Here is a 27,914-nt window from a genome sequence, read left to right on the forward strand (position 1 = left end):
CTCACTGTACTTCAGTAGGACGATATTTCCTTTCATTGCCCTCTGGAGAGGCCATTTCTTTTCTTCTCTTTCTTGCTCTCCTTCAGGTGAGGAGAGATCAGATCCCAGACTCCTATCTCAGGGCGTGAGGTCATATTGCATGGGGCCTGAGTAGAACGTTCTCCTCTGCCAGTGACTCGGCTGAGGCCAAAATCTCCTCCTCAACCATCAGCTCCACTTTGGCAAAGAGGCTCTGGTCTCAGGGGATTTGTTAATTGATAATCCTGTTAGTAAACATTTACACTGAGACTAATTTTTAGCTTATATGAACACCACCACACAGAATAGCTTTGTACTTGTTGTACATGTATTCATGGGCAATTTGTATTTCTTTTTCTTTTTTTCTTTTTTGAGACAGAGTCTCACTGTGTCCCCAGGCTGGAGTGCAGTGGCGCCATCTCGGCTCACTGTAACCTCTGCCTCCCAGGTTCAAGTGATTCTCCTGCCTCAGCCTCCTGAGTAGCTGGGATTACAGGCACGTGTCACCATACTCGGCTAACTATTTTTGTATTTTTAGTAGAGACGGGGTTTCACCATGTTGTCCAGGCTGGTCTTGAACTCCTGACCTAAGGTGATCTGCCTGCCTCAGTCTCCCAAAGTGTTGGGATTACAGGCATGAACCACTGCACCTGGCCTCATGTGTATTCCAGAATAAAATTCTGGAAGTGGATTGGCTGGGTCATAAGTTGTTTGTGCTTATCATTTCTATGGTATATTTTATTAAATTGGATTATCATTTTATATTGAAAACTGGATATAATCACTCTTAAGTTTTTGCTATCAGATGGGCAAATGTCCTATTTTCTTGTTTTTCTCATTACGGTTCTTGTGATTAGTAGTAAGTTTATTGGCTATTTGCATTTCTTCTTCTATGATTTACTTATTCATATCCTTTACCATTTTCTTGAGTGACTGGTTTTTTTTTTTTTTTCCGAGATAGGGTTTTGCTCTGTCACCTAGGCTGGAGTGCAGTGGTGTGATCATAGTTCCCTGCAGCCTTGACCTCCCAGACTCAAGTGGTCCTTCCACCTCAGCCTCCCAAGCAGCTGGGACTACAGGCACACCATCATGTCCAGCTAATTTTTAATTTTTGTAGAGATGGGGTCTCCCTGTGTTTCCAGGGCTGGTCTCAAACTCCTCAGCTCGAGTGATTCTCCTGCCTTGGCCTCCCAAAGTGCTGGGATTACAGGTATGAGCAACCACACCTGGCCAAATTTTCAATTTATAGGACCTCTTTATATATTATAGATGGTAATCCTGCTGACTACATATGCAGAAAATATTTTCCCCTAGTCTTTTAGCTTTGTTTATGGTGGCAATTTTCTTTAAATCATTGTATTTTTAAAGAAAGGAGGTTAATTTCACAGGAAGTGGAGGCAAGATCATATGTTTGAAAGGCCTTTAGAAGTCAGTTGAACACACATGGAAACTACAAATGCCCTTGAACAAAGCATCTGCAAGCGTGAATTTTCCTTCATTGTACCACACAGTTGCAGCAGCAAACATTTTAAAAAGGGGAGTCTTCTGTTCTAATTCAATGATCTGTGAAATGGCGCATTATACTTTATTTCCCTCTACAAACATTTCCGTTCACTTTCAGCCTCCTTCACCAAAACAGAAGTCATTTTTACATCATACTAAGTCAAAATAAAAGTCTTGAATAAGTAGTTGGGTCAGGGAGGCTCCAGAAATCATAAATAAGAATGGATACTTCTTTGGCTCCAGCAAAATGGTAGCCATCCTTTGAGAAATGCCATTTTTTAAACCCTTTACAATGATTATAAATTCAATACATGCTTCTTACAAAAAGCTTAGGGTGACTCCATTTTTTTGTAGTGAAAGTAGCCAATCCTCAAAGTGTGGTGTATACCTTTTCCACATAATTCAGACCACTAAGATCTAGAACTGTAATCTATAGTTGTGATTTTTTTTTTTTTTTTTGAGACAGAGTTTCGCTCTTGTTGCCCAGGCTGGAGTGCAATGGTGCGATCTCAGCTCACTGCAACCTCTGCCTCCCGGGTTCAAGCGATTCTCCTACCTCAGCCTCCTGAGTAGCTGGGATTACAGGCGCCCGCAACCACGCCTAGCTAACTTTTGTATTTTCAGTAGAGACAGAGTTTCACCATGTTGGCCAGGCTGGTCTCGAACTCCTGACCTCAGGTGATCTGCCCGCCTTGGTCTCCCAAAGTGCTGGGGTTACAGGTGTGAGCCACCGTGCCAGCCTTATAGTTGTGATTTTTTTCTGTAGTTTTTAATTGGGAGCAGGGAGTAGGCAGGGGAAGGGTTCACAGGTTCCTCTGAAAATCTGATGGAAAGTTATTCATTCTCTCCCCAGATAAACGAATACAAGCACACACACATAAAATGTTGCGTTGGAAAATGCTGGCTTGGTGAACTCAACCAGCTCATGCAACCCCTAGCAGGCTTCTTTCTCCATTTTAGTCTTGCCTCCCTCATTGTTAGACCTGCTCTAGGGACTCCAGGCTGATTTCTAAGTCACTTTGATGAGGTAGTGTTGTCTACAGCAGCCAGAACTCTCCCTCCCTCATACTTTTTGGTTAGAGTCAGGTTTTCAAAGACATTCGTGAGGTTCACCTCAATCATAGGCTCCTTCTGGCAATGTTCTGTGTTCCTTTCTCAAAACACTGTCAGATTTGTAAAGCGAAACCATGCCTTTGTGAAACTGGGCTGCCTATTTTTATCCACCTTCCCTCTCACCCCATCTCCTGAAATACGTTGTTGTTATTTCTCTGATTAGCGTTCTAGTCGTGCAGACAGACCCAAGGCTCATGGATAAAGACCAATCACGGCTTTGAAAGACACACTCAACTCCTCCAATATGGAAATGGTTACACTTTACAATGAACACGAACAGAATAAAATCTCTTTAGGGAAACAGTTTCGTGACAGCCAAATGCTGAAACTCAGAAGAGATACAAAATTAATCCTTGGCTGACAAATGATCACTACCCTCAACAATGTCCTTTTTTCTTGACTCTTAATTAAGCACTGGAGGTGGTGTGTCTAATTAGAGAGAAAGACATCTAGAGCTACCCATGCATCAGTGTGTACAGTTTGTGCACTGTATGAACACACAGCAGAGGAGGCGAATGGGGCTAAAATTCAGCCCTAAGCCCAGAGCACCTGCTGAGTCTGCCCAGAAGGGGCACCTTTTTCTAACTCATCTGTCTAAAGGGAAGCTTTTCTTTCTAATTCTCACAAGAAATCAGAGTTGTAAGAATTTGGGTTCCTGCAATCATTTTAAAATTTATTTTATTTTTTGTTTTTTAGAGACAAAGGCTCGCTCTATCGCCCAGGCTGGAGTGTGGTTGGCCCTGCAGACAGCTATGATTCTCTAGTTAACCTATTTGGATTGAATCAATTAAACGGTCCTTACAACCCAATGTCCCAGTCTGGTTTATAGCCCATGCTATAAGCCAGTAGTTCTTAAACTTTAGCCAGCAACAGAACCATCTGGAGGGCTTGTTAAAACAATTGCTGGGCTAGAACCTCAGAGCTTCTGAGTCCAGTAGGTTTGGGGTGGGGCCTGAGAATATGCATTTCTAACAAGTACCCTAGGGATGCTGACGTTGCAGGTCCAGGGACCTTACTTTGAGAACCAGTGCTAGACACTATAGCTATAGGCAAGGATTTATTTTGGATCTTTTCCATGTTTCCATGTTTCCATGAGAGTCTCACTGAGCCTGTCCAGATCAAATAAAAATAGGCCACTTCAGGTACCCCAAAATGGAGTGGAAGGGTAATGCTGGTGGGCGCTTAGCCTGGGTACCAGTGGCACATATGGCCCACAGTTCCCAGAATTACTTTGAATATGGGACTGAGAAGGCACTCTGTGGACAGGAGTCATTTCCATTCATTTGATTCACCGAGTGTCTGCATCTGTGTGATGAAGGAGCCACTGTTTTCCTGGTCAGCAGCTCAGCTGTGGGTACTGATGGTTGCAGAAGCTTAGATGAAATTAACGGTGTAGTTCTCAGACCATTGCTGAGTGAAAAGGCTGCTTGTTTTGGTTGGGGCTATGTCAGTGTATGCAGGGGGAGACCCACTCTGCGGAGTGCAAGGTGTCCCAATGATCCACATTCACTAAAGCCCACACTGTTGTTTTGTGCTCAGATAAGGAAAAGGTTTTTTGCACAATAGACTCCTTAGTTGTTAAATGCCTCCACTTCACTCATCCTAAGTAAATAAGTGCTCTCTTTTGAAGGTCTCCAGATTCGGGGAGATCTCCTGTTTCCTTTGATACATTATTCTAGCCTTGGGCTCCTGTTGTAATCCCAGAATTCTTTTTTTTTTTTTTTTTTTTTTAAAGAGACGAGGTCTTGCTCGGTCACCCAGGCTAGAGCGCAGTGGTGCGATCATAGCTCACTGCAGCCTCCAGCTCCTGGGCTCAAGTGATCCTTTCACCTCGGTCTCCTGAATAGCTAAGACTACGGACATGCAACACTGTGCCTGGCTAATTTTATTTATTTTGTAGAGATGACGTCTTGCTATGTCACCCATGCTGGTCTCGAATTCCTGGGCTCAAGTGTTCCTCCATCCTAGGCCTCCCAAAGTGCTGGGATTACAGGTGTGAGCTACCGTGCCTGGCAGTTTTTTCTTTTTTTTTTCCAATTTTTATTAGAAGTCCCTAAGTCTTTTATTAGAAGTCCCTAAGGCTGGGCACAGTGGCTCAACGCCTGTAATCCCAGCACTTTGGGAGGCTGAGGTGGGCGGATCACGAGGTCAGGAGTTCGAGACCAACCTGGCCGGCATAGTAAAACCCCATCTCTACTAAAAAGACAAAAAAAATTAGCAGGGAGTGGTGGTGGGAGCCTGTAATCCCAGCTACTTGGGAGGCTGAGGCAAGGAGAATCGCTTGAACCTGGGAGGTGGAGGTTGCAGTGAGCTGAGATCGCGCCATTGCACTCCAGTCCGTACGACAGTGCGAGACTCTGTCTCAAAAAAAAAAAAAAAAAAAAAAAAAAAAGAAGTCCCTAAGTCTCTTCCTTGCCCTAGGCTCAGCTGAGATGGAAAAGTCAGGCCCCATCCCCTTCCTGGCCTTTCATTTACTAGATACCCACCCACACTGGGTTTTCTTCCTATATCCTGCCTCTAATCAAACCCTCTTTATTATTCTGTCCTCTTGATCAGAGCCCGGCTATTCTTTTAGCTGAAAAATCTTCTTTGGCACTCTGGCAACAGAGAGAAACCTATCCAAGTGCCCTGTGTGTTGGTTTTCAAAGTGGCAGATTTTTTGGCCCTTCAGGTACTTCTCTTTTTGCCAAACTTCTAATCAGTTTGCACCTACGATTCTTTAAATATCCTTCTGATATTTCCTTGGTGTTGGTGGCAAGGAAACCATGAGCTCTGAGGAGCACAAGCTGGGAGAGACCAGAAGTTCTTATCCTTTCTTGGGGTCTGTGCTCCCTCTGAGAATTGGAGAAAAGCGCCCCAGAAAAAAACAACCAGAAAGATTTATTTAAGGATCAGAGGAAGTAATCACAGGAGACTCTCCTGCCCGCCTCACAAAACACAACTAGAAATAGACAGGTCTCTGGGAGACTTCATGACAATGTGGCAAGCCAGTGCTTTTGCGGTATGAGAGCGGCATTCTGTGGGTGTGTGATAAGAGAGCATAAATGATCTGCACCTGGACAAACCCAGGAAGGTACATTTGCTCTTCAGAAGGTGCAGATCTGGGAAAACTGCAAAAGGAGGTAAGAAAAAAAGAAAAAAAAAAGAAAAGCCCATAGTTTATAGAACCATGCCTTTTAAATGTGGCTCAGAAATAGCTAACAATATTAATAATAATGACTGTCTTTGCCCCTTCCGTCTAACGTGTCCTTTTACTTTGGTACCTTCTGCTCAGAAAAGGGAGGGAGTTGGTGAAACAATGACAGAAAAGGACCAAAATGCAATCTAGGTTATACTCAGAACAAATTTAATGTGACTTAGGAAAAGGCCAAGGAGAAGGGCATTTCATTAGACAATCGACCTGAAAATCAGATCTAACCTAAGTCACCGGTGGGGCGTGTTCCTTTCTATTTATAGCCAAGGACGGTAGCCATCTGATGACTGATTCTGGGAGTGCAGAAAATTCATGTGGACAAAACAAGACTGCTGAGGACCTGGGAAGGATGGTCCATCCATCATGGGATGAAGCTAACCTTGTTTTCATTTGCTGGAAATGTGTAGAAATTGTTTAACTCTTCCCAGATCATGAACAAAAAAGCCAGAACAATAGTTTCAATTAGGATGAACGGGGCACCTATGCCTCTGTTTGCCCTTAAATTCTTGCAGAACCTGTATGTATCTGGTGAGGGGTAGTTTCTTTCTTTCTTTCTTTTTTTTTTTTCCGAGACGGAGTCTCGCTCTGTCCCCCAGGCTGGAGTGCAGTGGTGCGATCTCGGCTCACTGCAAACTCCGCCTCCCAGGTTCATGCCATTCTCCTGCCTCAGCCTCCTGAGTAGCTGGGACTACAGGTGCCCGCCACCATGCCTGGTTAATTTTTTGTATTATTTAGTAGAGATGGGGTTTCACCGTGTTAGCCAGGATGGTCTCGATCTCCTGACCTTGTGATCCGCCCACCTCGGCCTCCCAAAGTGCTGGGATTACAGGCGTGAGCCACTGTGTCCGGCAAGGGGTGGTTTCAAATGTTGTCTGAATCAAAGGACTGCTTTTACTTGGCAGGATGCTTCAGACAGCTTTGATCTTGAAGTTTGGGATAAATTAGGATGGGTTTGAAACCCATCTAACGGAGAATGATGGAGCCATGCGTATCAACTATGTAAGCATCAAACATCCTGAGGTTCCTACTTAGTCAATAATTCTGTGGTTATTTTAGACCAAGCTTCTATAATTACATCTTCATTATGCTTGGCAGACAGTGCTATTTCCAACACAGGAAGCAGCGGCCTTGCCTTTGTTGTTGTCCTTCTAGGTAGCAGTTGAAGCCAAATGGACAGAAAGCCCAAGACAACATGAAGTTGTTCTACAAGTTATTTTGGAGAAATTGACTTACCATACCACTCATCAACCCATGCAAAAGCCTGTCTATGTCCAATCAGCAGAATGTCTCGGACCACCTAAAAAGTAAAAGAAGGAGACTGAAATAATAGCACTTTTGATGAAAAGTATCTGGAAGACAAGTTGTTAACAATTCTGGAAATCTTGGTGATTACAGAGTTCTTAATCCCTCTGTCCATAGGTGATGACAATTACAGGCTGCCTATAGGTCCTATAGTGCTCACACACCTCCATCCCTTCCCCATGGTGTACACACACTTGCAGTATATTCATCTCCTTGTCTTATTTGAGAGTAGGGCTGGGTGTGTGTACAAACTAATGACAAATACTTGACAGTCACACAGCAGTGATACAAATAAGTATCTAGGTTAATTACCTTGAAGTTTTTCTCTCCATTTATCTTTAACTAAAACAGCATCTACTTTTCATCTATGGGAGGGTGTGTCTCACTGGTGCCAGGAGGTCATAAATTTTGGAAATCTAGAACACTTTTCTAGGCAGCAAGTCACTTTTTTTTTTTTTTTTTTTTGAGACAGAGTCTTACTCTGTTGCCAAGCTGGAGTGCAGTGGCGCAATCTTGGCTCACAGCAACCTCTGCCTCCAGGGTTCAAGCAATTCTCCTGCCTCAGCCTCACAAGTAGCTGGGACTACAGGCGTGTGCCACCATGCCCGGCTAATTTTTGTATTTTTAATAGAGATGGGGTTTCACCATGTTTGCCAGGATGGTCTCGATCTCTTGACCTCGTCATCCACCCGCCTCGACCTCCCAAACTGCCGGGATCACAGATGTGAGCCACCGCACCTGGCCGACAGCAAGTCACTTCTAAGCAAACAGCACTTAACATTCCCTCTTTTCTGATGACATATCCTAAATACTGATTTTTTTTTTGAGACAGTCTTGCTCTGTCCCCCAGGCTGAAGTGCAGTGGTGCAATCTCAACTCACTATAACCTCTGCCTCTTGTGTTTAAGCGATTCTTGTGCCTTAGCCTCCTCAGTAGCTGGGACTACAGGTGCGCACCACCATGCCTGGCTAATTTTTGTATTTTTAGTACAGACAGGGTTTTGCCATGTTGTCCAGGCTGTTCTCAAACTCCTGGCCTCGAGCAGTTCACCTGTCTTGGCCTCCCAAAGTGCTGGGATTACAGGTGTGAGCCACTTTACCCAGCCTGATTCAATTTTTTAATTGTACATTTTAAAATAACTTAAGAGTGTAATTGGATTGTTTGTAACACCAAGGGTAAATGCTGGAGGGGATGGATACCCCATTCCTCACATTGTGCCTATTTCACATTGCAGGCCTTATGAAAACATCTCATGTACCCCCTAAATCTTTACACCTACTGTGTACCCACAAAAAATTATTTAAAAAATAAATATTGATTCAATTTTTCTTTTTATCTTTTTCTTTTTTTTTTGAGACGGAGTCTCGCTCTGTCCCCCAGGCTGGAGTGCAGTGGCGCCATCTCAGCTCACTGTGATCTCGGCTCACTGTAACCTCCGCCTCCCTGGTTCAAGTGATTCTCCTGCCTCAGCCTCCTGAGTAACTGGGATTACAGGTGCCTGTCACCATGCCCGGCTAATTTTCGTATTTTTTTAGTAGAGACGGGGTTTCACCATGTTGGTCAGGCTGGTCTCGAACCCCTGATCTCGTGATCTGCCTGCCTCGGCCTCCCAAAGTGCTGGGATTACAGGCATGAGCCACCACGCCTGGCCTCAATTTTTAAACAAGCATAAATGAATGTGTGAGATACAAGGTAAGTAAATATCCTTTTAGGTTTGACTTTCATGTAACAGAAGAGGGGGAAAAAGGCAGTAACTACCATTGAAAGGATGAAAAAAGAGACCTGAACTAGAATAGAACATAATGGGAATGACAAGCTTGACTGGACACAAAAGGGATGAAATTGTTTCTTATGGTGACACATAATGGCAATAGAAGGCTAAGGAAAATAGTATATACCATTTGTGTGTGTGTGTGTGTGTGTCTGCGTGTGTGAGATACTGTTCATGTGTTTTTATTTCATGGTATTCTTTTCCATCCTGGGTAAATATGTCTTTTTACATTTCTTGGATACTCACAGTATCCCTGTAACATTCCTTTCTTCCTGCCAAACAAATCCAGTGATTGTGAAAAACCTCTCATGGAAGGTTCAAGCATGTTTCAATAAATGAAGGATTTTAATTCGGTGAATTTGCAGAAACAAGGAAAGCATTTATAATGAAGTGTTTATGACTCCAGGCCTCTGGATATCTAGTGAGGCTTTTATGACTTGAAAGTAGGAAACACATAATGAATACAAGAAACAACACACAGCTATACACACTTGAGTGCTGAGTGTCTCAAATTCATGGAAATCAAAAGAACAGCATCGAGGCATCAGTAAATGTACCCTATTACACGAAGCACAACACAGCTGTCGGCTGGAAACAAGAATTCAATAATGTGCTAATGGCTCGCTTTCGAACATTTTTTTCCCCTTAACTGTGAATAGATTCTTAAAAAAACAAAGGTGTTCAGAGAAAGGCATCCCTGGCACCTTCAACCCATGCAAACGCTAGCCTCAGATACTCATTAGCGATTCACGTGCGAGAGCAGGTGCGTTTCTGGAGTGTCAATAACACTTCCTTATATTTGGAAAGGGCAAGGCATAAATCTTAACAGGTATTTTCAAGAAACAGATTCTCAAAACTAGCCTGAGTCGTCTGTGAGAAAAGAAACACAGTGGACCCTGGGGCAATATAAATATGGCCTTTTAAATAATAATAATAATAATTATTATTATTATTATTATTATTTTGGAGACAGAGTCTTGCTCTGTCCCCCAGGCTGTAGTGCAGTGGCGCGACCTAGGCTCACTGCAACCTCTGCTTCCTGGGTTCAAGTGATTCTCCTGCCTCGGCCTCCGGAGTAGCTGGGACTACAGGCACCCGTCACCACGCCCAGCTAATTTTTGTATTTTTAGTAGAGATGAGAGTTCACCATGTTGGCCAGGCTGGTCTTGAACTACTCCTGACCTCAAGTGATCCGCCTGCCTCGGCCTCTCAAAGTGCTGGGATTACAGGTGTGAACCGCGCCCAGCCTTGTTTTTATTTTGTATTATTCTCTTTTTAACTGACAACTCTGCCTTATTAAATATGCTTTGTGAGTGGAAAACACACTGTGAAGCTGGGCGTGGTGGCTCACGACTGTAAACCCAGTACTTTGGGAGGCCGAGGCGGGCAAATCACTTGAGGTTAGGAGGTCGAGACCGGCCTGGCTAACATGGTGAAACCCCGTCTCTACTAATAATACAAAAGTTAGCCTGGTGTGGTGGCATGCACCTGTGCCTCAGCTACTCAGGAGGCTCAGGCACAAGAACTGCTTGAACCTGGGAGGTGGAGGTTGCAGTGAGCCGAGATCATGTCACTGCACTCCAGCCTGGGCGACAGATTGAGACTCCATCTCAAAAAACACAAAACAAAACAAAATAATACTATGATAGTGGCCCTAGTAAGAGGAGGTCTTTTTACCTTAAAAAGCCACACACAGAAAGGGATGCTGTGGGAAACCAAGGAAGACGCTGCCTTAGATAGACACAGAGCTGAGGCTGGAAAACATTTACTTTGGGAGCTGCAATTGCTTTCCTGTGCAATAATCAGGACACAGGAGGAAAACAGGAGATCCTGGAGCTTGATTTCTACGTATCACATTTCATTCTGGCTCCTGGCTGGCTGGCTGGGTTCTGGAGCACGGGAGAGGAGTGGCATGCTTCTCTGTTCAAGAAAACACCCAGGGCTCTCATGTTTGTGCCAGAGTCCGCCATTACCGTGAGCCTGAGTTATGAGGGTTCAAGAGACTGGTAGTCTAGTTCTTGGACCTAAATTCCAGAATTAAACTTTTTATTGTTAACTGGCCCCCAATCTCAATAGACAAATCCATCTAAGTAACGGAAAGCTCAGTGCATTAAGGTTAAATTCCAGTGACTCCAAAATAATTTTGGCAAGCTACTCTATCAGTTTTTAAGTGGAAAAATAAACAGATAACCAGCCTATCTGGAATGTAGAGACAATTTGGGTAGTATTTATTCTTATGAAAATGAGAGCAGCTACAAAGGGCAATGCTCAACATTGCATTTCCCATTTTTTCCTCCCATGAGGGACAGAGTCATGTTAGAAACCCTGAGAAAATATGACTCTTCACCAAGTGGGATTCTGCTACAAAATGAACATGCCGGCCGGGCACGGTGGCTCATGTCTGTAATCCCAGCACTTTGGGAGGCCGAGGCGGGGAGATCAGGAGGTCAAGAGATCGAGACCATCCCTGCCAACATGGTGAAACTCTGTCTCTACTAAAAATACAAAAATTAGCTGGGCATGGTGGCATGCGCACCTCCCAGTAGTCCCAGCTACTCGGGAGGCTGAGGCAGGATAATCACTTGAACCCAGGAGGCAGAGGTTGCAGTGAGCTGAGATCGTGCCACTGTACTCCAGCCTGGCGACAGAGTAAGACTCCGTCTCAAAACAACAGCAGCAGCAACAACAACAAAAAACCAAAATGAACATGTTTAGCCAAAGTAGGTTTACAATTGAAATCTGCATCCCGAGGCTGTTAACAATTCTTTGGTAACAGAATTATTCTTATTATTTCCTTTTTTTTTTTTTTTTTTTTTTTGAGATGGAGTCTTGCTCTGTCACCCAGGCTGGAGTGCAGTAGCACAATCTTGGCTCACTGCAACCTCTGCCTCCTGGGTTCAAGCAATTCTCCTGCCTCAGCCTCCTGAGTAGCTGGGATTATAGGCATGTGCCACCACACCTGGCTAATTTTTTTGTATTTTTAGTAGAGACAGGGTTTCACCAGGTTGGCCAGGCTGGTCTCGAACTCCTGACCTCAAGTGATCCACCTGCCTCAGCCTCCCAAAGGGCTGGTATTACAGGCATGAGCCACCACACCTGGCTACTTTAGTAACAGAATTATTAAAGAAGCAGAAATGCTGGGGTATACTGTCTAATGGGACTATTGGGATTTCTTGTTCTATCTCTGGGCATCTTCCGCTTAGGTGCTTACATTTGTAGATCTTTTGGGTGGCAATTAACCTTAGGGGCTGTGCTCACAGATAAGCCCTTTGGCTGTTTCCCAAGTTTCTCTGTCTGGGAGTAGATGAGTCCAATACAAACTGAGAAGTGTGTTTCCCAAATACACTTGCCTAATAGACACGGAGGTCACAGAATGAGAGATGAGGCATAAAACATCTATTAGTGGAAGAAAATTGAAACTATGCATAAAATGCATTTTCATCCAAAAAGTATTTTTTATTTTTTTATTTTTTATTTTTATTTCTTATTTTTTGAGACAGAGTTTCTCTCTTATTGCCCAGGCTGGAGTGCAATAATACGATCTTGGTTCACTGCAATCTCTGCCTCCCGGGTTCAAGTAATTCTCCTGCCTCAGTCTCCTGAGTAGCTGGGTTACAGGCACCCACCACCACGCCCAGTTAATTTTTGTATTTTTAGTAGAGACAGGGTTTCACCATGTTGGCCAGGCCGGTCTTGAACTCTTGGCCTCAAGTGATCTACCCGCCTCGGCCTCCCAAAGTGCTAGGATTACAGGTGTTGGCCACCCCAACCGGCCCAAAAAATGTTTTTGAGATGCAGTGACCTAATGTATTTGTGCACCTGTTGTGTATCATGGACTCCAATTTGGCAATATAGACGGTTACCTTGTCCATAGCCCAGGAACTGCTGTTGGACCACTTACCTTGTGTACAAATTGTTCCACTCTGGTCTGAAGCCCCCAGACCTCAAACTTCACAGTCACCAGCTTGTAGGAGCACATGATAGGCTGATGACTGTCTCTCCAGCCTTCCCTCAACTGTCCCCGTCCTGTCTTCTCTGACTTGAAGTGCTTAGGATCCTAGAAAACAAAAATCAAAGAAATTGATATATTAAAAGTTTGACCATCATTATTAAATGTCAGGAATAAGTATTAAATAACATAGAAATAGGGCTGGGTGTGGTGGCTCACACCTGTAATCCCAGCACTTTGTGAGGCTGAGGCGGGCGGATCACCTGAGGTCGGGAGTTCAAGACCAGCCTGACCAACATGGAGAAACCCCATCTCTACTAAAAATACAAAAATTAGCTGGGCGTGGTGGTAATCCCACCTACTGCCTATAATCCCAGCTACTCGGGAGGCTAAGGCAGGAGAATTGCTTGAACCCGAGAGGCAGAGCTTGCGGTGAGCCAAGATTGCGCCATTGCACTCTAGCCTAGGTAACAAGAGCGAAACTCCATCTCAAAAACAAACAAACAAACATAGAGACAGAAAGTAGATTAGTAGTTGACATGGATTGAGGAAAGGAAGGGATGTAGAGTGATTATGAATGGATATAACATTTCCTCTTGGAGTGATGAAAATATTCTGGTATTAGACAGTGGTGATAGTTGCCCAACCTTGTGCATATGTGAAAAACCACTGAATTGCACATTTATTTAAAAGGGTGAATTATATTGTGTCTCAATTTTTTCTTTTCTCTTTTTTTCTTTCTTTTTTTTTTTTTTTTGAGATGGAGTCTCGCTCTGTCGCCCAGGCTGGAGTGCAGTGGTGCGATCTCGGCTCACTGCAAGCTCCGCCTCCCGGGTTCACGCCATTCTCCTGTCTTAGCCTCCCGAGTAGCTGGGACTACAGGTGCTCACCACCACGCCTGGCTAATTTTTTTGTTTTTAGTAGAGACGGGGTTTCACTGTGTTAGCCAGGATGGTCTCGATCTCCTGACCTCGTGATCTGCCCGCCTCGGCCTCCCAAAGTGCTGGGATTACAGGCGTGAGCCACCGTGCCTGGCCTCAATTTTTTCTTTTCTTCTTTTGTAGAGATGGGTCTCACTATGTTGCCCAGGCTGGCCTCCAACTTCTCACCTCAAGTGATCCTCCCTTCTTGGCCTCCCAAAGTACTGGGATTACAGGTGTGAGCCACCATACCTGGCCTCACAACAGCTTTAAATACAGGAGCCAAAAACTGGAAACAGTCCAAATGTTCATCAGCAAGAAACTAGACAGATAAATTGTGGTCTAGGTGCACAATGGAATACTACACAGCAATGAAAAAGAACAAATAGCTGATACATGCAAAAACGTGTACAACTCTCACTGATGCTATGTTAAGCAAAAGTAGCCAAATGCAATAGCATATACATTGTATGATTTAAATTGAAGTTCAAGAACAAGCAAAACTTTATGTATGGTGATAAAAGTTCGATGAGCAGTAATCTCTTTGGGGGTGGGGGTTTGGTGCAAAGGGACATGAAGGAAACTTCTGGGATGATTATATGTTGACCTGGATGTAACGTGTACACATTCACTGAGTTTTACACTTAAGATTTGTATTATACTTCAATTACAAGAATGAAAAAAACAGGTAAAAGGGTTTTTTTGTTGTTGTTGTTTTTGAGATGGAGTCTTGCTCTGTCACCCAGGCTGGAGTGCAGTGGTTTGATCTTGGCTCACCCCAACCTCTGCCTCCTGAGTTCAAGCAATTCTCCTGCCTCAACCTCCTAAGTAGCTGGGATCACAGGCACCCGCCACCATGCCCAGCTAATTTTTGTATTTTTAATAGAGACCGGGTTTTGCCATGTTGGCCAGGCTGGTCTCGAACTCCTGAACGTGAGTGATCCACCCATCTTGGCCTCCCAAAGTGCTAGGCCTCCCAAAGTACAAGCATGAACCACTGTGCCCAGCAAGGGTTTTTTTTTTTTTTTAAGTTTAATCATCTAATATTTGTCTAATGATTGCCATTAGCCAATCATTTGCTGGTTATTTCATTAGAAGATTATTTTTTTCAGAGATACCTTAGAACATGTAAACTATATAAAACCCAGTAATTATGCTTAAATATGTATGTATGAGCTAATTTTCATTACTTTTTTTTTTTTTTTTTTGAGAAAGGCCTGCGGCCTTGACCTCCCAGGCTCAAGTAATCCTCCTGCCTCAGCCTCCCAAGTAGCTGGGACTACAGGTGCACACTACCATGCCTGGCTAATTTCTGTATTTTTTGTAGAGATGGGGTATTGCCATGTTGCCCAGGCCAGTCTCAAGCTCCTAGGCTTAAGTGATCTGCCCACCTCGGCCTCCCAGAGTGCTGGGATTAAAGGCATGAGTCACTGGGCCCAGCCAGTTTTCATTATCATAAAGAAGACGTGCAGCTGCTCCAGGGCCTGCTGTCCAGTTGTGGGTTTGGGGCTAGTCCTGGTCCTGTTCACGGGGATGTTGGACCCCAGGAAGGGAAAGAACCTCACAACACACAGCAGAGTCTACAGGGTGAAGCAGAAAACTGGCATCTCCCCTCCCAGGAGAAACCTGGCAGTCAAGGGGTCCTGTGTTGAGAAGTAGATAGGATGAGACACAAAACCAGATTGGCTGGGATAGTCCCAGCCCTTTTAATGCAGACCAGACTGTGTCTCAGGGGTGGGCTTGGGAGGTAAAAGCAGGCTGCTTACAGATAAAGACAGGTTTATTCTCTCAGATCTGGCTGTGGCTCCGCCAAGGCCATCTGGCACTGGCCTCTAAAGAGGGCTTTCATGCTGCCCTTGACTTCCCTTACAGATCTGCCTCCTCCGTTAGGACCTTTTTGCTATGGTGACCACTTCCACAACTGCAGCTCCCCTAAAAAACACAGTGCACTCCCAGGGCCAACTTCCATGCCAGCTGACGCCAGGCCTTCATCAAAGTAGCGGGTGAATGCTTGCCCTCCTGCCTCTTCTCAATCTCTCCATCCACCATTCCCCACTCTGCTGCCACGGTGGCCTCCCGGATGTAAACTCCCCTCCTCAAAATCTGTCCATGGCACCATGAGTGTAGCATAAAAGTAATATGCCCCGGCAGGAAGGAAGGACAAGGCCTTTTATGTTATTACTTATTTTTCTGGCATCTTTTCTGGACCAACCTCCCAAAGCCACACTTCTCTCGTGAGCCTTAAGAAGCTCCTGCTGGCCTCATTCTCCAAAGCCCCAGGGGTCTGGAACCTCCTAGGTAGGCACTGGTCACTCTTCCTGAAGTTCCTTCTCCCCCACCAAGTCCTGCACTCTGCCTGATTCTCCTTTCCTTGCTTCAAGACTTAACTTAGGGGCCGGGCACAGTGGCTCACGCCTTTAATCCCAATACTTTGTGAGGCCAAGGCAGGAGGATTGCTTGAGGCCAGAAGTTCAAGGCCAGCCTGGCCAACATAGCAAGATCCCAGCTGTATTAAAAACAAAACAAAACAAAACAAAAAAACACTTGGCCAGGCATGGTGGCTCAGGCCTGTAATCCCAGCACTTTGGGAGGCCAAGGTGGGTGGATCATTTGAGGTTAGCAGTTTGAGACCAGCCTGGGCAACATGGTAAAAGCCCATCTCTACTAAAAATATAAAAAAATGAGCTGGGCATGGTGATGCATGCCTGTAATCCCAGCTACTAGGGAGGCTGAGGCAAGAGAAGCGCTTGAATCCAGGAAACGGAGGTTGCAGTGAGCCGAGATTGTGCCACTGCACTCCAGCCTGGGTGACAGAGACTCTGTCTCAAAAAAAAAAAAAAGTACTTCAGTGTCATCCCCTCCAAGGACCCTTTCCTGGGTGGCTCAGAATGAGGGCTCCTCCTTTCTGCTTCTGAAGCTTCCCCTGTCATGGGTCTGGCAGGTGGGTACATCACAGACGTTGAATACATGCTTGTTGAGTGAATGCTTCAACCCTATTCGACGTATCACACACATGTGGCTGGGACATCAGAATCTTAGCCAAAATTTGGTAAATACCTAAGTGAAAGACTAGTTAAATTCTATGTTCACAATAACAAGCATTGGCAAAGATAGGGAGAAACTGGAACTCTCATACATTGTGACAGAAATATAAATAGTGTGGCCACTTTGAAAACATTTCAGTAGCTCATCAAAAGATTAAACATCGGGTTACCATTTAACCTAGCAATTTCACTCCTAGATATCTGCCCGAGAGACTTGAAAACACATATCCACACAAAAACATGTACATGGGCTGGGTGCAGTGGCTCACGCCTGTAACCCTAGCACTTTGGGAGGCTGAGGCAGGTGGATCACTTGAGTCCAGGAGTTTAAGACCAGCCTGGGCAACATGGCAAAACCCCTTCTCTACAAAAAATACAAAAATTAGCCAGGTGTGGTGGCACATGCTTACAGTCGCAGCTACTTGAGAGGCTAAGGTGGGAGGATCACTCGAGCCCAGGAAATTGAGGCTGCATTAAGCTGTAAACATGCCACTGCACTCTAGCCTCAGTGACAGAGTGAGACCCTGTCTCAACAAACAAACAAAACCCCAAAAAACAAAACATGTACATGGATGTTCTAATTCATAATAGCCACAAAAAAGGGAAACAATACACATTTCCATGAACTGATTGATGGATACACAATATATGGTATATCCACACAATGAAATATTATTCTGGCATAAAAAGAAACAAAGTCTTCTTCTGTTTTTTTTTTCTTTTGAGATGGAGTCTCGCTCTGTTGCCCAGGCTGGAGTACAGTGGCATGATCTCGGCTCACTGCAACCTCCGCCTTCTGGGTTCAAGCAATTCTTTTGCCTCAGACTCCCAAGTAGCTGGGACTACAGGCATGCGCCACCACGCCCAGCTAATTTGTATTTTTAGTAGAGATGGGGTTTCACCATGTTGGCCAGGCTGGTCTCGACCTCCTGACCTCAAGTGATCTGCCCGCCTCGACCTCCCAAAGTGCTGGCATTACAGGCGTAAGCCACCATGCCTGACAATGAAGTCTTCTTAAAAGAAGATATACAGGTCACCGACAAACATGAAAAAATGCTTAGCATTACTAATCATCAGAGAAATGCAAATCAAAACCACAATTAGATACCATCTCACACCAGCCAGAATGGCTATCATTAAAAAGTCAAAAAACAATAGATGCTGGTGAGGCCGTGGAGAAAATGGAATGCTGATACACTGTAGGTGGGAGGGTAAATTAGTCCACACTGTGGAAAGCAGTCTGGAGACTTCTCAAAGAACTTAAAACAGAGCTACCCAGCAACTGCATTACTGATGAACAGATACAGAATAGATGGTATATCCATACAGTGAAATATTATTATGCCATAGGAAGAAATGAGGCCAGGTGCAGTGGCTCACGCCTGTAATCCCAGCACTTTGGGAGGCCGAGGTGGGTGGATCACCTGAGGTCAGGAGTTCGAGACCAGCCTGACCAATATGGTGAAACCCGGTCTCTACTAAAAATACAAAAAATTAGCTGGGCGTGGTGGCATCTGCCTGTAGTCCCAGCTACTCGGGAAGGCTGGGACAGGAGGATTGCTTGAATCCAGGAGGTGGAGGTTGCAGTGAGTCAAGATCACGCCACTGCACTCCAGCATGGGCGACAGAGCAAGACTCCATCTCAAAACAAAAAAACAAAAAACAAAACAAAACAAAAACTGAGAAACGAAGACTTGATTCTAGAAGCTCGCTCGGTCACTGGACCAAATTGAGGGCTAGCTAAAACAGGTCTAGGGCAGAAGCAGGTTTCCATAAGAAGCGGCCATGTCATTTACCATCACTGTGGCAACACTGTGAAGTTACTGCCCCTTTCCATGGCAATGACCTGACAACGTGGAAGTTACCACCCGCATCCTAGAAATTTCTGCATAAACCACCCCTTAATTTGCATATAATTAAAAGTGAATATAAAATGAGTGCAGCACTGCCTCTGTGCTGTTATTCTGGGCACACTGCTTAGGGGGCAGCCAAGCTCTGCAAGGAGCAGCACCTCTGCTGCTACTGCTTCAACTTTTTTTTTTTTTGGTCTTTTTTTTTTGAGACGGAGTCTCACTCTGTTGCCCAGGCTGGAGTGTAGTGGCGATCTCGGCTCACTGTAAGCTCCTCCTCCCAGGTTCCCGCCATTCTCCTGCCTTAGCCTTCCGAGTAGCTGGGATTACAGGCACCTGCCACCATGCCCGGCTAATTTTTTGTATCTTTAGGAGAGACGGGGGTTTCACTGTGTTAGCCAGGATGGTCTTGATCTCCTGACCTCGTGATCCACCCGCCTCGGCCTCCCAAAGTGCTGGGATTACAGGCAGGAGCCACCACGCCCGGCCTACTGCTTCAACTTTTAACACCACCGGCTCACTCTTGAATTCTTTCCTGGGTGAAGCCAAGAACCTCCTGGGCTAAGCACCCATTTAGGGGCTTGCCTGTATCAGATACACAACATGTGTTATATCCATACAATGAAATATTACTGTGCCATAAGAAGAAATGAAGTCTTCTCAAAGACATACAGGTGGCCAACAAACATATGAAACAGAGCTACCATTCAACCCAGCAACCCCATTATTGGTTATATGCCCAAAGAAAATCATTCTACCAAAAAGACGTGCACTCATATGTTCATCACTGTGCTATTCACAAAAGCAAAGACATGAAATCAATCTAGGTGCCCATGGAATACTACGCAGCCATAAAAAAGAATGAAATCATGTCCATGGGGTACTATGCTCACCACAGGGTGACAGGATCCATACTCCAAACCTCAGCATTACACAATATTCCCATATAACTATTCTGCACATGTACCCTCTGTATCTAAAAGTTGAAATTTAAAAAAAAGAAGAAATGAAGTACTGATACATGCACCAACACAGATGAACTTCAGAAAACAAGCTACTAAGTAGAAGAAGCCAACCACCAAAGGCCACACTGTATAATTCCATGGATATGAAATGTCCAGAGGAGGCAAATCTATGGAGAAAGTAAGCAGATTAGCGGTTGCCTAAAGCTGGGGGAAGGGAGTGGTATGCGGAATGACGGCAAACAGAAACAAAGTTTCCTTTTGGGGTGATTAAAATGTTCTAAAATTAGATTAAAATGATGGCTCACAACTAGATAAGTATATGAAAAAAAGTTGAATTATACACCACTTTCTTTTTTTTTTGAGATGGAGTTTCACTCTGTTTAGAGTGCAGTGGCACAATCTCAGCTCACTGCAACCTCCGCCTCCTGGGTTCAAGCAATTCTTCTGCCTCAGCCTCCCAAGTAGCTGGGATTACAGGCACGCACCACCACACCTGGCTAATTTTTGTATTTTTAGTAGAGATGAGATTTCACCATGTTGGCCAGGCTGTTCTTGAACTCCCGACCTCAGGTGATACACCTGCCTCGGCTTCCCAGAGTTCCGTGATTACAGGCATACGCTACCGCACCCGGCCAAATTGTACGCTTTCAATGGGTGAGCTTTATGGTATGTAAATGACATATTATAAACATTTAAAAAATACAAAAATACAATCTGAAAAATGCTATGTTGCGTCGGTGGGTTTTTCAGGGCATGTACTGGCTCTGGGTTTGCTGATGGTCCTACCTAAAGTCATATTACTATTATTATTATTATTACTATTATTATTATTATGAGATGGAGTCTCACTTTGTCGCCTAGGCTGGAGTGCAGTGGCGTGATCTTGGCTCACTGCAACCTTCACCTCCCGGGTTCAAGCGATTCTTCCGCCTCAGCCTCCCAAGTAACTGGACGACAGGTGCGTGCCACCACACTGGCTAATTTTTGTATTTTTAGTAGAGATGGGGTTTCACCATGTTGGCCAGGCTGGTCTCGAACTCCTGACCTCGTGATCCGCTTGCCTCGGCCTCCCAAAGTGCTGGGATTACAGGCGTGAGCCACTGCACCCGGCCTAAAGTCATATTATCAGAGTCACGATCCTGAGCACGTTTCTTGAGTGTGCTCCATGAGAACCAGGTACTGCACTGCCTTCCACCTTGACCACATTTCTTTGCCCTGGGGGTGTAGGAGGGGCATGTGTGGTCACAGAGCACTTCCCTCCACTCAGAACAGACGCAACCCTACACTGAAGATCAGGGTTCCCTGAGCTTCCTTCAGGGTCCTTCCTTCTTGGTCTCTGTTGCAGGAAGACCGTGGGCCTGGGGGTGAGGGGAGAAAGGGACTCAAGTGGGACAAATATTTGATTAATAGGATATAAAGTTTGTTTTGCTAATGGAGTAGAGCAATATTGACAAAAGAGATTCTGGGAAGGGGGAAGGAAAAGAGAATGAATAATAAGTATCTGAAGGGAGTAAGTGAGTCTGTGAAGGGAGGGGCTCGTGACCTTGACTGTGGGTGACATTTCTGAATCTTCTCTATTAATTTTGCCAGGTTGTGTTTCCATTGCCTAAACCAACCCGGAAACCACCACCGAAATCATATGCATAGGCCTGGAAAGACTATGCTAATTTAAGAATGTGATTCGACTGGGCGTGGTGGCTCACGCCTGTAATCCCAGCACTTTGGGAGGCCAGGAGTTTGAGACCAGCCTGACCAACATAGTAAAACCCCATCTCTACTAAAAATACAAAAAAAAAAAAAAAAAAAAATTAGCTGGGCGTGGTGGCGGGCGCCTGTAGTCCCAGCTACTTGGTAGGCTGAGGGAGGAGAATTGCTTGAACCTGGGAGGTGGATGTTGCAGCAAGCCAAGATCGCGTCACTGCACTCCAGCCTGGGTGACCGAGCGAGACTCCATCTCAAAAAAAAAAAAAAAAAAAAAAAAGAGAATGTGATTCATGAGGCTGGGCATGGTGGCTCATGCCTGTAATCCTAGCACTTTGGGAGGCCAAGGTGAGTGGATTGCTTGAGGCCAGGAGTTCGAGACCAGCCTGGCCAACATGGTGAAACTCCATCTCTACTAAAACTACAAAAATTAGCCAGGTGTGGTGGCGTGTGCCTGTAATCCCAGCTACTTGGGAGGCTGAGGCAGGAGAATCGCTTGAACCCAAGAGGCGGAGGCTGCAGTGAGCTGAGATCATGCCACTGCACTCCAGCCTGGGTGACAAAGTGAGTGAGACTCCATCTCAAAAATAAATAAATAAATAAATAAATAAATAAAATAAAATAAAATATATATGATATATGAAAAAGACTAACATAGGGCCTGGCCCGTAGCAAGTGCTCAATTGATGTTAGCCATTATTGCATTTCCCAAGGCAGTCAAAGGAGCATTTAAGTAATGTATCCAATCCTATAGTCCAGGGCAGAGACAACATGCTTTTCCATAGCACCCCGGAATTGCTGGGAAATTTGCTGCTTGAGGCCATGGGACTAGTTCCTGCCTGCTCTGTGTTCCTATACCATATCATGCCATTGAGAGTAAAAAGATAATAATAAAATAATAAAACAGGGCAGGAGGAAACTTTTGGAGGTGATGGATAGATTTATGGCATAGCAGCCAATGCCTCATGCCTGTAATCCTAGCACTTTTGCGAGGTCTAGGCAGGTGGACTGCCTGAGCTCAGGAGTTTAAGACCAGCCTGGGCCACATGGCAAAACCCTGTCTCTACTATAAATACAAAAAATTAGTTGGGTGTGGTGGTGTGTGCCTGCAGTCCCAGCTACTTGGGAGGCTGAGGCACAAGAATCGCTTGAACCCTGGGGGAGGAGGTTGCAGTGACCTGAGATTGCGCCACTGCACTCCATCCTGGGTGACAGAGCAAGACTCTGTCTCTAAAAAAAACAAAAAACAAAAAAAGATTTGTGGCATAGATTGTGGTGATGGTTTCACAGGTGTATACTTATGTCCAAAATCATCAAGCTGTATGTGTTAATTAAAAAGCTGTGTACAGCTTTTTGTATGTTTAAAAAATAAAATAAGAAATAATGTTGAATTTGGAAAAAAAAAAAAGAATAAAAAGAGAAGACCAGTAAATTGAGAGATTATCTACCATACATCTCCAAAGATGGCCACCATCAATTCCTTCCCCCACTGTGCTGACATGCTGTTCCCCTCACCATTTCCCCACCCCTTGAATCTAGACTGGTCTGTTATTTGTTTTGACCAACAGAATGTACCAGAAGAGACATTGTGTCAGTTTAGCCTTTCAAGAGAAGCTGGAAGCCAGAAACCGGAACCCTCCACAATGTAAGAAGACTAGGCTGATTACCTTAGAGCACCATGCTATGAGGAGGCCCAAGCTAGCCATGTGGTGAGACCATGTGGCAACATGCTCAACCAGGTCTCAGATGCTCCAGCCATCTCAGCTGAGACCACGTTGAGTGAAAGGGCCATCTGAGATATTTCAATCCAAGCTCACATCATGAAGAGCAGATCTGGCCAGCTAAACCCAGTCAAGAGTGCAGAATTGTGAGAAACAATGCACTCTCATTGTTTTAAGCCACTAAATTTTGGGGCTGTTGCTCAGCAACAGGTAACAAAACACATCCATCAAGCATATTATAAAACAGGTGCATTAACTGGATTACCAAAGATGAAGAGAATGAATGCTGCTTTGTTCTTTCCCAGAGCACACCAAAAGTTCACACAATCAGCCACAAGCCTGAAAGCTGAAAACAAGGAAATTTATACCTCTCAAGAAGCTCTCATGAGTTAAAATACAGGAGGTGGAGTTAAACAGGGAAATTTGGTTTCTTTCCCCATCTGTCTTTTGACTTCCTCCCAACAGAGGTAAATGATGGGTGTTTACCTCTGATAGTTGCACGTAAACAACTATCTTGAGGCTTAGAAGACATGGCTCCCACCCTGCAGTTGACCAGAATATGGACAGGCAAACCCTCGAGAACCTAAGTGGAGGTCTTCCTGCTTGGGTAAGCAACTGAGTAAGTAAAGGATAGGACAAAGACGGCAAGTAGAGGAAAGCAGGAGTCCAAGCTCCTGGTAACCCAGAGATGTAGGAGACAAAAAACCCAGCAAACAAAGCAAGGTGGGCAGGCACCAGAGGCAGGGAAATGAAATAAAAACCAGTGATGCAGGATTTTTTCTGCTCCTTAGCTCAGCTAGGTCCAAGTTCTTGTCTCACAACCAGGAAGAATTAGGCATGCAGACACCAGAGAGTGAGTGGAGTATAATTTATTATGCGAAAGGCAAGCTCTCAGCAAAGAGAGGATACTGGGGGTGGGGTGGTTACCTACCCCAAAGTGGGAAAGTCCCCTAATATGGCTGAGCCTGGGGCTTTTATGGGCTAACAATAGGGAGCGCTGATTGGTTTGTGAGTATGCAAAAAAGGTTAAAGTGAAGATACCACTCAAAAGTGGGCACGACAGTGTAGATAACCAATTAGGAAAGAGTAGGCATATTTAAAATAGGTGAAGGGTGGGGATCAATCAGAGGAAAGACCAGTTCTCAATCTGGTCTGAGGATTTAACCTGTAGCTTGGCTTTTAGGCTTTAAACTGTCTTTGGCTTGGAAGTGGGGTGTCACTGGGGTCCCACCCCTATCTGCCTAGGCATTTGGCTGCCCCCCTGTCACTGTCACCAGGGCCATAGTCTGAGCTGCCTTCATGCCCTTCAGGTCCTGCACAGTGGGTCTGACTGAGCAAGAGGAACCTGGACCAGTTGGCTGTGCCCGACCTTGCCCTCCCTCCCTGATTCATGGACTGCCCTTGGCTTGTTTCTTCAGTCAATGACAGCTGAGTTTGAGATGGTATCTATTCCAGCATCTTCATGTACATTTCAGATTCATATTCTTCAAGAATAAAACAAGACTTCACAGTATTAAAAATGGAACACCAGTGGATTGCATTTCCAAAGCAGTTGAGAATTGTCGGGACTGACAGCTCACTTCAGTTCAGAATAAGACTGGAAAAGTATTGCTTGCACAGCAAAACGATGTAGAGATGCTTAAATCAATGTGTGGTTCCTGATTGCGTGACAAAAGTATAGAATTATATTTGGGTATTGTGGAATAAAGTTTTGGAAAAAGGATAGAAATGAGAAGTATGCTGTATTTTCATGATTAAGAATATAATTTTTAAGCTGAAAGTGGTAATTTGGTTTCATGCCCTCAGTTTTATAGATAAGGACACCAAGGCCTGAGAAAAATAAAATGCTTTGCCCCCAAATCACAGGCACTCGGCAATAGGGCTGGGACTAGAATCCAAGCCTACCCTACTTCTAGCTCGATGTTCTTTCCACTACATTTACTTTTAATATTAAACAGAAAAAGGGTGTTTTTGTTATAGCCCAGTGCCAAATAAGCAATTAACAATTGGGCTTTTTATGGCAACATTGTGTCGATATTTTGCAGTCTGGTGTCATATCTACAGCTGTTGATTTCATCTAGTCAATCTCAAACATGGCCTATAATTAAGGATTCACTTTCAAAGAGCTAGAGGGAGGTAAGGGAAAGGACTCCTTTAATCAAAACTCAAGATTAGAAATGAACATCCAGGTAAATGCTTTTGAATGAAGATGAGCCAAAAACAAAACAAAACAAAACAAAAAAAACGGGGGTGGGGAGGGGAAAGGAATCAAATTATCTGGTCTTATCTGAAATAGTCCAGTTGCTGCAAACTTCTCTTTTCACATTCTACCCCCTCCTCCTCACTGTCCTCCTTAACACCTCCCAAGACCCATTCTTTATGAAGTCATTTTCTTTCTCATTTTCTCACTTGGGTTTACGAACATTCAGTATCTAAATTGCCCCCTTCACACATCGGTTGACCTCTCTTACAACATTTCCAAATATATATATATTTCTGTTTTGTATTTCTACAGTGTCTGTAGTGTTTTGGGCCTGATTCAAACTCTTGTTATAGCACTTATTCTTTATAAAAGAACAGCATTATTTTATATTTTAATCCTCCATTTCCAGGTTTCCTTATTTTAAAAGGAGGTTTATAAACCTCAACCTTCATCCCCGATGTTAAAAATCCCCTGGGCCTTTCCACAGGCAAGTTTCAAGGTCTGGCCAATTATAAAACGTCATAAGGCTGGACTTTAGTGTGACCGAGATTACGTGTCTTGAAACCCCTGCTGGGTCCCAACTCAGTGCAATCAGAAAACAGAGTGCAAGATGTCTGCCGTGGGTTAAATAAATCCTCCCCAAAAATATGTCCAGGTCTTAACCCCTAGTATCTATCTATGAACGTGATCTTATTTGGGAAAGGTCCTTGCAGATGTAATTAAGTTAAGGGTCTTGAGATGAGATCATCCTGGATTAAGTGGGAGGGCCCTAAATCCAATGACAAGTGTCCTTATAAGATACAGAAGAGGAGAAGACACAGAGGAGAAGGTTGTGTGAGGACAGAGGCAGAGATGGGAGTTAAGGAGTCACAAACCAAGGAACTTTTGGAGCCGCTGGAAGATGAAAGGAAGGATGGTCCCCTAGAGCCTCGAAATCTCTCACTTGGATTTCAGACTTCCGGCCTCCAGAACTGTAACTGAAACCTCGGGATGAGGCCCAGACAGAAGAGCAAGGTTAGACCCCCATGCTCTGACCTAACTGGTCCTGGGTGGGGTCTGAACAGGTGGTGACCTGAATGTACAGTCAAGATCCAGTCACTGCTATGAAATACACATATTATCTCCATGCTCTTAATGAGGAACCTGAAGCTGAGAAATAATCAGCAACTCAGCCACAGTCCACCCTGACCCGGGCTCCCACGAACGTTTGGTCTGAACGTTTGTTGCCCCTCCCCCAATTCACATGTTGAAACTTTTTGGGTTTTTTTGCAACAGGGTCTTGTCTTATCTCCCAGGCTGGAGTGCAGTGGTGCCATCACAGCTCACTGCAGCCTTGAGCTCCTGGGCTCAAGTGATCCTCTCACCTAGCTGGGATTACAGGCATGCACCACCATGCCCAGCTAATTAAAAAATTCTTTTAATGTTTTGTGGAAATGAGGTCTCATTATGTTGCCCATGTTGGTCACAAATTTCTGGCCTCAAGCACACTTCCTGCCTTGGCCTCTCAAAGGGCTGGGATTATAGGTGTGAACCACCGAACCCAACCCATATGTTGAAACTTAATCACCAGTGTGATGGTTGGTATTAGGGGGTGGGGACCTTTGGGAGGCAATTAGTGCTTTTTTTTTTTTTTTTTTTTTTTTTTTTTTTTTTGAGATGAGTCTCTCTCTGTTGTCCAGGCTGGAGTGCAGTGGTGCGACCTCAGCTCACTACAAGCCTTGCCTCCCAGGTTCATGCCATTCTTCTGCCTCAGCCTCCCGAGTAGCTGGGACCACAGGTGCCCGCCACCATGCCTGGCTAATTTTTTTTGTATTTTTAGTAGAGATGGGGTTTCACCGTGTTAGCCAGGATGGTCTTGATCTCCTGACCTCGTGATCCGCTCATCTTGGCCTCCCAAAGTGCTGGGATTACAGGCATGAGCCAGCAAGCCCGGCCCAATTAGTGCTCTTATAAAAGAAACTCTGGATAGCTCCTTCACCCTTTCTGCCATGTGAGGACACAGTGAGAGGGGCGCCATCTATGAACCAAGAAACGAGCCATCTCCAGGCACTGAATCTGTCAATGCTTTGATCTTGGATTTGCCAGCCTCTGGAATTGTAAAAAATCAATGTTTATTGTTTATAAGCTACCTAGTCTATGGTATTCTGTTACTGCAGCCCAAATGGTTTAACACGTCACCCCTACACCATGTGGACAGGACATTCTGTCTGAAATTCTGGCACAATTGATCAGAGGAGAGCTTCCATCTCCCCATCTGTAGAATGGTGTTAAGAACTCCCGGCCAGGCATCGTGGCTCATGCCTGTAATCCCAGCACTTTGGGAGGATGAGGCGGGCAGATCACGAGGTCAGGAGTTCGAGACCAGCCCGGCCAATATGGTGAAACCCCGTCTCTACTAAAAATACAAAAAAACTAGTCAGGCATGGTGGTGCGCGCCTGTTGTCCCAGCTACTCGGGAGACCGAGGCAGGAGAATCACTTGAACCCAGGAGGTGGAGGTTGCAGTGAGCCAAGATTGCACCACGGCACTCCAGCCTGGGCAATAGAGGGAGATTCCACCTCAAAAAAAACAAAAAACTTCCTTGCGGGTTGTTGCAAGACTTAAATTGGATAAGGTAGGCAAAGTCCCCAGCCCAACCTGGCACATAGAAGGTGCGTGATG

The 27,914-nt window shown here is 44.8% G+C and overlaps 1 protein-coding gene and 1 long non-coding RNA gene across 3 annotated transcripts in view; one reads left to right on the forward strand and one right to left on the reverse strand.

Moving 5' to 3' along the window:
• Positions 1 to 7,121, forward strand: part of LOC129533512 (uncharacterized) — a 41,640-nt gene extending 34,519 nt beyond the window's left edge. The window contains exon 3 of the long non-coding RNA XR_008679792.2: positions 6,980 to 7,121. This is a non-coding gene — a long non-coding RNA (uncharacterized lncRNA). The remainder of the gene's footprint in view (positions 1 to 6,979) is intronic.
• The window catches only part of PITPNC1 (phosphatidylinositol transfer protein cytoplasmic 1), a 311,332-nt gene that overhangs the window by 9,717 nt on the left and 273,701 nt on the right, over positions 1 to 27,914 (reverse strand). For both annotated transcript variants that reach the window (XM_055387009.2, XM_055387011.2), the window contains exons 6-7: positions 12,802 to 12,957; positions 7,061 to 7,124 (exon numbers count right to left, since the gene is read on the reverse strand). In XM_055387009.2, coding sequence (XP_055242984.1) covers positions 7,061 to 7,124; positions 12,802 to 12,957 — 220 coding nt within the window. The remainder of the gene's footprint in view (positions 1 to 7,060; positions 7,125 to 12,801; positions 12,958 to 27,914) is intronic.

This window comes from Gorilla gorilla, chromosome 4 (assembly GCF_029281585.2).
Source record: "Gorilla gorilla gorilla isolate KB3781 chromosome 4, NHGRI_mGorGor1-v2.1_pri, whole genome shotgun sequence".
In the NCBI taxonomy this organism is placed as follows: domain Eukaryota; kingdom Metazoa; phylum Chordata; class Mammalia; order Primates; family Hominidae; genus Gorilla; species Gorilla gorilla.